A 10,484-nucleotide genomic window follows, 5' to 3' on the forward strand; every position below is an offset into this window, starting at 1 on the left:
ATGCATTAACAATCTGACAACAATTATGGACGAGTGCATTGTTAGAGTGAGCATTTACGTGATTTACTGACCTACGTAATCAACAACAACGTAAGCAGCACACTATTATTAGGATTATTGTTATTATAGTCATTTTTCATTATCTGAAGCCTTTTTCAGTTCTGTAATGGCAGGGACAGTCTCTCCAGGACCAAGATTTCTAAAACTATATATTTGAGAGATGATCAGAACACTCTAAGAAATGAAATGTTGTATTTAATTAATAAAGTTATGTCAACCGGTCCCACAAAACTTAGTTGCTTAAATGGAAAAGGTAATATACAATTAATTGTAACATAATGTTTTAAGTAAATCGTTCATAACGGTGTTAATTAAATGGTACATTACACAATTATTTTGAATAAATGTAAATTATTGTCTTGAATTTAATGACTATAGCTTGAACTAACATTACCGGTTTAAGTTCAATTAACTAAACAGAAATAAGCTTTGCTAATGTTATCCATTTGAGTTGATTATACTTGCCCGGTTTAAAAAAAAAAAAAAAAAAAAAAACTACTCAAGTCACTTTAATTAACTTTATTCACTTTGGGTTTTGAAGTAGAAGTCAAAAAGTAAGGTACATTACTATATCTGGGATTATCATGACTGATACAATTATTACAAATATATAAGCAAAACTTATATACGAATACAAATTGTACTAATACAATTGAAGACACCAACATAAATCCACGTATAAAACGCAAATAGACCAAAATAAATAAATCAAAAATATAAAACTTGTTTGTGAATCTCTTTCACTATCTGATAATGTTAAATCCCATTATAGCTTTATAGTCCCAAAAGTGAATCTGAACTTTGACAACATCAAGAATGTTTAACATGTATTGCCTGCTGCAATAAAAAAATAGAGGCAAATCCTTAGTTTTTTAGCTTAATAAACTCATTTAACTATAAACTTTTCTCAAGGAAAAAAAAAACAATTTGACAACTCGGACTAACATGACTTTCAAATAAATGGAAAAATGATGATTTGCACTGCATGTCCACTATGTGCCAGATTTCGTTTGATGTGTCTCATCAAATTTGATCACAAAATACATCATTGGCATTGGGACAATGAGACTTTTTTTTTTTAAACGGTCAGAAACAATGAGCCTAAATAATCATGTATATGCAGTAGCCTAATATATTTAACCATTCCATTTTAGTTTAAATTTTGAAAACCAAACTCCTGCCAAGAACAAAATATATTTTTAAACAAATAACTTTTTTTTTACCTTGAGGCCTCAGTAGACTTTAGCACTTCACGTTTCAATTCCCATCAAAAAGATGAATTCAAAAAAAAAAAAAAAAAAAGATGTGCAAAGAATAGACCAATATATATTAAAAAAATTCTAAAATATAAAACTTGTTCGTGAATCTTCCACCATCCGATAATGTTCAATCCCATTATAGCTTTCTAGTAAATCTGAACTATGACGTCAACAATGTCTAACAGGTGTTGCCTACTGAAATAAAAACTAAAGAGGCAAATCCTTGTTTTCTATATGGAGGGAGGTTAAATTAACTGAAGTTTACAATCAAGAGGATTTATGCTGCAGAAAATTCTCACTTCACCGTTAGAACATCCTATGTTCAGACTTTACATACCTGCTGACTTATCAAGAACATTATGAAAAGTACAAGTTTTATAGTTTGCTTCAACAGGAGAAATAGAAAATTTAGCAATGTTTACGTAACAAAAAACAATCTTCACCTTAAATTGTTTGAAATGGTTTCATTATAACAAACCAGTGTTTGTTGTATTTCACATCTTTTGATTCTTAAGAAATCAGAAAACAAGAGAAGTTTAAATGCCAATTACCACAACCAACATTGTCTTTAGATTGCTAGATGTTTTGTCTAGCAGCAGTCCAAAATCCAAAGAACTGAGCCTCCCCAAGCAAGTCAATGACCAACTGCAGTCCTGTCTGCTTATTACAAACCATCATTGATCTCAGCTTTATTTTGTCTAGCAGCAGTCCAAAAACAAAGTAACAGTCAACACAACTAAAGTGTCTAAAGCCAGGTGCAGGTGATTCTACTCATGCAGTTTGTTTTTGAGGACCTGCACTTTAGTGGAGAGCTTGTTCCCATCCAATTCCATAAACACTTTCTGAAGAAATTCGAAAGTGTATCGCAGTTCCTTGGGATAGCTCAAGTTTAAACAGTAGATCAAGCCAAACAGGACTGCACATCCATTTGCAACCTCTCTCAGATCTCGCAGCACTGTGCAGCCTTCAATGACGACGCCAACATCCTCAGGTGGATCTGAAGCATCCGCTCCATCATGTCGAACAATGTAGACACCCAAAGCCAGTCTCTCCATTTCCGTCATTGCATCAATACCAATATCCTCAGTAGCCTATGACAAAGAAAGAGACTCATTATTAATTATGCATCTATGACACTAGAAACAAACCCAAAAGATGTTAAGTTTACAATTAGAGAACACAATACTTTTTTATTTTTTTGTCTTTGGCTTAACTTTACAAAATGTTATACATTAACATAGAAATAAATTGTTGTCCATTATGTTTTTGGTTGATCAATCATCATATTAATTTTTTTTGAAAATTGTATGTATTGCCAACATTGGCAAAAATCAATATAGCATAACATGCATGTTCTGAGCCTACAACACATTTCAATTCACAGGTTTGTGAAATTAAAATATAAAAAATACATATTTTCTGTATCAATTTGTTTATGATTGACAAAGAATTCGACTTACCCAGTACTCCTTAATAAGGCTGTCAGGCTTTTCATTTAAGTAGACGCACAATGCCTTTAGGATGCATGTCCGTCGTACTTCAACACTGGGATTCTGTGGAAAACCAACAACTGATTTTGAACATTTTATTTGAGGAAGCTGTCATTATCACATTGACAAATCTATTACAACCTTATTCTACCATGCTTTTAATTAACTGATTTGTGCAATTTTCATGAAATGTCAGTTGTAAATCTGCAGTTCAGCTTGTGGTGTTGAATCTGCATTTGTCAATTGCCTGATACACACTCATTCCTTTTAAGGACATCATTTTGAGAAAATAATTTCACTGTTTAGTGAGCCACATTTAACATAAATAGCTCGTGTTTCTCAAGCTTATACCATTGACACCTTGAAGGAGGCAGTACTGTTCAGTTTGAACTAAAATAAACAATTGAATGGACGAATGAAAAATTGCATCAGACAATTCAGAAAAGCAGATTCAACACTTCACACAAGCAGAGTTGCAGATGTACAATTGACATTTCATGATAAATGAGCACAAAATATAAAGTATCCTTTTTATAAATTAAAAACATTTACAGAAATACATCTATTTGTACAAATCATAGAATTTTGTATTTGTGGATAGCAAATCATATTTGTAAATAGCGTAGTATTTGCAAATAATTTAACTTTCCATAGAAAGGTTAAAGACCATAATACAAAAAAAAAGAATAATCATGTTTAGAATAAATGTTAAACCCCCAGGGGTCGGAGCACAATACACCCAAAACACATACCTTGTCCATTTCTGCAATGATTACGTCGATATCACGTCTTGCTGTTCCCCCCTTCTTTTTGAATACCCTCAATAGCTGGCTAGAGTAATGATCCAGTCGGGACATAAAGGTTGAGAACAGGGGGACTGTGGTGATGAGGGTGAATTCTGCATTTACCTGTATTAAAACACAAATTCACTATGAGTCTCTTAAGTTAAAACAAATATATTTTAAATTATCACACTCCAACTCTGTGGGCTACATCTGGCCGTGGTACAATTATATCCAGTTTGCCTCAAAAGTGGAGCTGGCGTGTCCATAATATTAATAAGACAGCACTGAGACTGTTTGGCACTCAGTACCATTTCTTAACTTTGGCCCTCTCTGAAACTTGAGTGTGACACCCCTGGTGTAGAGGGAACATGAGTTGGCGTTTGGCTAAATGTTTTTAGTTGGTGGTTCAATGTATCTGTAACCAATTTATATGGATGTATGTGTAATATGCATTGTAATATAGAGTAGAACAACCACATGCATGGATTCTTACCACATTGCCTCCAAACCTTTGTCAATTAAATATGTGCTCATTTGTTTTATACCCAAATACAGTATTTAGACATCAATTCCACGTATTTAAATTAAATAGAGATGATGAATAATACTTTACCTGGCTCTCAGAAAACAGGGCTGGCCATCTGTTTTTGAACTCTGCTATGAAGGGCATATCTTTAACGACTTCCTGTCTTCTATAGGCAAAGGTTCTTTCCATTTTACTTTTGATTAGCTGTTGGTTGTTCTTCTTTTTCACCTCCAATATAAGTGCTTTCCTTTCTTCCTCGAGGCTCTCTTTAGTTTCGCCTGCAGGGTAATCAGGACAATAGTTGACTTCTGCTTTACGTGGCTTCTTAACCTGGTTAGGTCCATGACTCGTGGCACCTTGCTTTTCTTTTACAGCGTTGATGCTCAACTCGGGGCAGCCAATGCTCCTTAGTCTGGTGCGGTAGTTTGCCATTTTGTACTTTAAACTAATTTTCCAGCCATAAAAGCCAGTGACAGATCCTTTCTCCTTTAAAAAGGGATACTTTGTTATCAGAGCCTGAGCCACATTATCAAGCTCTGTACTAGAAGGATAAACTTTGTATTTGATGATTTCTGCTGCCAGACCGTCTAGTATATCGGACCTCAGTTTGTTACTTGTTGTAAGAAGAGTTCCACTGCTGCAGAAGGCTTGTTTTGCCTTTTCTAACTGAATCTGTACCTCATAACTGAACGGAGGTATTTCAAAGTTTGTGGGCCATGGCTGTGATCTAAGGGAGGTACCTGAAGATGTAGATTCAGCGGAGGAAAGTATGTCTGTGTCTGATGCTGAGGACAGCAAAAAATCATCTTCCTCTTGCGTAACATTAGTGAGTGTGAGTGTGATTGTCTCATCCGGCAAGTTAATAACTTTAACTGTGCTTTTGTCTTTGATTTCTGAAGTATCTGTTAAGTTCACAAACTCATTGTCAAAATCAATGTCTCTATACTGCAGCCTGAAATTTCCAGACAGGCCGAAGTGTCTTACAATCTCTCCTTTAAGGTCCTCTATGGAATTGGGTATTCCATTGGGCAGAATTAATTTTGATGCGTCGTCTACTCCAAATATGACTCTCAGAGTTGCAGACATCTTGAATTCATTCTGCAAAACAAAAGGAAAGTTTCTTTAAGAATAATTTCCTTTGTCTCAAAAGGCCTAGATGCCTCCTTTTCTCCCCGATTAACATATTATTTATGATAGCACTATGTAATAATAAAATGTAATTCATGTAATTCGTTATTGTATTATGAATTTGAGCACACTTTTGCAACACAACATTATATGATTAACCAATTAACTAGAAAAGTAAAGCCTCCACATACAATTAAAAATGTAAAAAAAATTTTTTTTAAATGTTTACCTGTCACATGTACAAATCTTTTTAAAGTCACCATTCGTAGGGATCCAACTTTGTAGTCAGCCAAAGGACACTGGTCAGCAAGCTCCTTCAAACCAACAGCTGCAAGCTCTCTTGTTGGATGTAACTCATAAGCTCGATAGTGCTCTCTGTACCATGAGTTAAGTTTTTTAACAATGAAAATCAAATCATCTTTTATAATGCACAGCTGAATTATTTCGGAAAATTCTGGAAGACCGCCACATGATCCATGCACAACTATCATACCTTTTTTGTAGTTTATGCCATTAACAGTGACACTTTGGGCAAGGTTTACATCAGTGATGTCAGGGTATGTCTGGGTTATTGTGTTCAATACATCCTCATTAAGGACATCAATGGGGACTTTTGAAACTTTCGCAACATCCAAGGAGGGCTTTTCATTGTCAGGACAAAGCATATTATAGGAAACCATTAACTGATGCTTTGTAGCTAATGACAGAGTTATGTTCCTGAAGTTATTTAAATGCCTAACAACTTGCTTAAAAAAGCTGTGTTTGGCCTCAAACCGCATAGTCCATAATGACACGAGGGGACCAAAACATTTAATCATTTCTGGATAGTGTTCCAGAAAATGATGTTTAGGCAACAACTTCTGTTCAGGAAAGAGTTCCTGATAACGTTCTCGATGCTCTGAGATTTTGCACTCCAAATATGCAATCGATTCTAGACAATGAACAGGGGCAACTACCAATTCAGCAATATCCTTTAAATCCAAAATCACCTGCCAAGCAGGTTCATCAGTTGGAACAAGTTTACCAATGATAAAAGGAAGTAATCGAAGAAGACACCAGTTTTCATGGGCATTGCCACCCACTGTGCGTTTCTTTTGAAAAGTTTTAGGTAGCAAATGAGGGCGGTTTGTTTTATCCCCCTCTTTATATGGAAAAGAATGGATAAGATTATTAAGGTGTTCAAGAGTGAAGAACTTCTTCGATAAAAGCACATTAATGCACAGTGCTAGTTCTACAGGAACTATGCCCTCAAACACATCGTGGACAATATCTGGGGGGTAACCACTTGTCACATTAAAGTGAGACAGACTGTCAGTTAAAACACAAGACGTTTTTACACCAAAGCAGCTTTCCCCTTTTTCTTGAGCCGTCTTTACGTGAAGCTGATGAACTTCGTTGGTTCTACGCTCAAATACCCCGGATTTCACTTCGTTCCCCTGAATGTCACAATTCTGAGCTGTACAAAACCGACAGAAATATTTTCCCGAAAAACTCTCGACAAATCCAGCTAGCCCATGAGCCCCCAGATTATCCGCAACAACACATTGTACTGTGCCCTTGATAAATGACCCAAGTTGTGGAATAAACAGTCCTTGCTGCTCCAAAGTCACTATATCATGCAATAAAGGCTCAAATATTTTTTTGTAGCCATAAGCTTTAACATGATCACTTTTGCACAACAATGCTAGGTAGATTGAGGACAGGACTGAGCTGCTACCAGGAGGCAAGTTACCTAAAATCCAGTAGACTGCACACAGTTTGTGTTTTTTGCGTGAAGTTCCCAACGGATTGCAAACCTCAAAGTCGTCGATGTACAAACATAAACTAATCCTTAAATCCTCACCTGAAAAGAAAGGGTTTCTTTTGTGGTACTCACCGTTCTGAAAAGACGCATAGTGGTCTACATTTGCAGAAGAAACTGCATGATTATCAAGAAGCTTATCAACTATATCTTTACGTCCAAGTAGCTGCTGTAGAGAATTCAGTAAGGGAATGTACTGAAAGGTTTTATTGGACCTTGCCTCTAGTACATACTCAACAGGTTCCACAACCTTAAAGTTTTCTTTATAGTACTGTTTACGTTTGAAGGCTGAGGCTAATGGACCACCTTTAGCTATAGCTATTACCAAAGGATTATTGGTAGAAATGGCTAAGATGAGTTCATTAATTATTAACTGATTAACCTGAAGGTTATGCTTATTGAAAATTTCAAAAGCTGTACTGTGTGATACAGGCACTGCAGCAGAGGTAAAAATGAAATGCAACTCTTCCAGTAACTCATCAATTGTAGAGCTTGGTACATGTGAAAAAGTCTCCAATTTCAGAAGGACTGATGCCAATTTTTTAATTATTGTGTCTTGCAAGTTCTCATTTTCTGCCTCAGGTTCAATAAAATTGTCGCAATCTAAATCGGAAGCAATTTCAGCAGTTGAATGCTTTTTAGATAGTTGATGCTCAGCATTTGTATCACATCCTTTCAATAGTCCAACTTTAAAGTCTTTTATAGTGCAATGTGCATGCTTCCTATTCTTATGGGATTTGAAAGTAGCATATATATTAGTTTGAAAACAACAATTTTCAAACATACAAGTTACTGTTTCATAACTTCTCAGATGGTTGTTTACATGAGAAAAGTAATCTGTACTAGATGCTATTTCACTTCCTGGACACAAAGGGCATGTCAATATTACTTGTTCTGTAGTCCTTAAATGTAAAACATCAACATGACATCGACTCAAATGAGTTTTAAGTGCATTCCATGTTCTGAATGAGCATGGGCATTCATAGTATGTGCATGGATATCTGGAGTGTCCCTGACCATAATGGCCATGGATTAATTTATAGTGTTTTAGTAATTGGTACCTTGTAGATTCACTTACAGGACACTGTTTGCACCTCCACATTCAGAGCCTAAAAAAAGACATGAAAGTGTTAATGATACAGAATCCCTTCCAAATCTATAGCAATTATATTTGAGCCACTGACTGGCTCATCTCATGATGGGTGCAGTGTATGCCCGCCTTAATAACAGACAGCAGCACTAATTGAATACTATAATGGAGTTTAAAAAACAAAACAAGAACAATACTAGTTTAAAACTGTAGCCTACTGGAGCTAAAAAAAAAACATTAAAAAATAACATGGCTAAGCCATGTGTTATATTAGGCTAATGTTAAATATCAATAAAAAAAAAAATAAAAGCGCATTGTTTAAAGCTAAATTACAGCACAACTAAACTAAACTAACTACACAGAATTCTAATATTTCGGTAATTTAATGGCCATTTCTAACACTTAACGATGATAAGGATACAGGCTAATTCTGTGTTAATTAAGCTAGCAAGAAATCGTTTTAAACTATCAACAAAGTATACGTCTAACAGTGGCTTAGCCACGGGTGTGCCTGTGCCACCCACAGTGGCAGCTGGCACACCTAAAAATAGATGCAGAATTATTTTTTATAGTCTCAATTTTTTTTACTAAACTTGGGCTATTGTTGTTTACTTAGAAAATATATATATTTTTAAAATCAACCCTTTCACGCGTAAGTTCAAATATTTTAACTGACCCCTTGTTTCCATGGCGACGCGTAATGATTGTCACGTGACACACCGCAGCCACAACAACAACTAACAGATGTATCGCTATTCGTTTTATTTAGTTTTTCATTTTTTATTAAAATATATACACAAACTTGCTAACCATGTCAACTATCTGATATTCCGATTCTTCGTTTAAAAACCTTTATAAATTATCTTGATCTATAACGAGATGAGCGCTGCAGTTCAGAGTCCTGTCAGCCGGATTTAACGTACAGCACTTGAATTCCCCAGTTTCTAGTGAAATATATGAAAGTGAGTGGCTGTTGAACTGGACGAAGAATAGACTAAACTTTATTGTTCTGCTATGTCTGTCTGATATATGAATAAAACGCAGTCGGCAAATTAACACATTTGATTAGATAGTTTTTGCTGGTTCCATATACATCAGTGTGTATTTTACAAACTACCAATGCATTGTTTTACAAGTGATTATGTTTATTTAAATGTATGAAACCTAAAATAAACATTATGTGGTTGAAAACACTGCATATTAATTGTGATCTATGACAAGCGCTGAGCGCGTCCGTCTCTGGCTCAGCTGCAGCCAACGCGCGAAAGCAGTTTGAATCTGGCAGTACTGTGACGTCACTGAACATTCTAAGTCATACTCTCAGGGCCAGTGGCACAGAAATAAGAATCCAATGCAATAGTGCAATAATGCTAAAAATGTTAAAATGTATAATTTCCTTTTTATATTAATTTTGTTCAAATATATCTGCCGACATTCGGACTGCCAAGCAAACAGCAGCTGACTGTGACCCCAGCAGCTCCCCAGAGATCTTTGCCGCGCATATAAACCGTCTATGATATAAACAGATAATTTTTGATTGCACATTGCTAGCTAGAGCTCCTTTCTTAATTTTTTTTTTTTTTAATCAAAACTCGGCTTGATGGACAGCCGGACACAAGGCCTAACCCATAATTTTGCACAGTAATCTGACAATAAATGTGGCACACCCAGAGTCTCTTTTCTGGCTACACTACTGACGTCTAAGCACAATAAACATTTCACAAATGTACAATTCTAAAATATATTACTAAAAAAACGTTCTACTTACCAAATAATTTATGGATGATAACGGATTTACAAAAGTTTGCCAAGGGCAGGTGGAAAATGGATGCGTCGTCCCATGCATGTGCGAAATTGCAAGTACGGAAAGCGCTTTGGGACAATCTTCAACCGCTAGTAGGTTTAAAATGATCTGGTTAAGTTGGTTTGAATCTGTGACATTTTGTAGACTTGAAATGTTATACTATTAATTTAATGCAATGAAACTTGCTTATTTTTACTATATAAACATAATACTTTTAGTAATTTTACCATAAAACTAGTATTTAAATTAAACTACACCCATGCTTCATTTTTAAGAGTGAAATAAAATAAAAAATAACATTAAAAAAAATCATACCAAGGAAATATTGCTTATCATAAATAACTGCCACAAAAGAACTCAAGTTCAGAAAAACATGAGTGTGAGGAAATGTTAATTTTGGGTTAATTTGGTTAGAACACCCCCCCCCCCACACACACACACCAAATTGTCATTTAACTAGTTTTCATCAGAGGTTTACAATATAAATACACTAACTATGCACTACTTCAGCTAAAAAAAAAGAACAAAAAAAAACATACAT

At 35.2% G+C, this 10,484-nt stretch overlaps 1 protein-coding gene across 3 annotated transcripts; it reads right to left on the reverse strand.

Annotated features, from left to right (window-relative positions):
- Positions 1 to 570: 570 nt before the first annotated feature.
- Positions 571 to 10,135, reverse strand: LOC113108710 (sterile alpha motif domain-containing protein 3-like). Of its 3 annotated transcripts, none has more exons than XM_026271996.1 (7): positions 9,908 to 10,135; positions 8,128 to 8,158; positions 5,478 to 5,623; positions 4,208 to 5,218; positions 3,562 to 3,717; positions 2,780 to 2,872; positions 571 to 2,410 (listed from the first exon to the last, which is right to left on the reverse strand). In XM_026271996.1, exons 4-7 carry the CDS (start codon positions 5,204 to 5,206, stop codon positions 2,087 to 2,089), a joined length of 1,572 nt encoding a protein of 523 aa, XP_026127781.1. In that variant the 5' UTR covers positions 5,207 to 5,218; positions 5,478 to 5,623; positions 8,128 to 8,158; positions 9,908 to 10,135; the 3' UTR covers positions 571 to 2,086. The 3 variants fall into 3 exon arrangements, 2 of the variants coding, with proteins under 2 accessions (XP_026127781.1, XP_026127780.1); XM_026271995.1 differs by having other exon boundaries at positions 8,111 to 8,158; XR_003292805.1 differs by having other exon boundaries at positions 5,478 to 8,158.
- Between the last annotated feature and the right edge of the window lie 349 nt (positions 10,136 to 10,484).

This window comes from Carassius auratus, chromosome 9 (genome assembly GCF_003368295.1).
Source record: "Carassius auratus strain Wakin chromosome 9, ASM336829v1, whole genome shotgun sequence".
Lineage (NCBI taxonomy): Eukaryota > Metazoa > Chordata > Actinopteri > Cypriniformes > Cyprinidae > Carassius > Carassius auratus.

What these genes read in the sequence shown, in the direction of transcription:
- LOC113108710 (XM_026271996.1), bottom strand. Translation starts at nt 5,206, where the DNA reads ATGTCTGCAACTCTGAGAGTCATATTTGGAGTAGACGACGCATCAAAA. An exon ending in CCCTGTTTTCTGAGAGCCAG is followed by an intron (nt 3,718 to 4,207) that starts GTAAAGTATTAT and finishes GTTTTAATACAG; the next exon opens with GTAAATGCAGAATTCACCCT. An exon ending in TCATTGCAGAAATGGACAAG is followed by an intron (nt 2,873 to 3,561) that starts GTATGTGTTTTG and finishes GGTTTTCCACAG; the next exon opens with AATCCCAGTGTTGAAGTACG.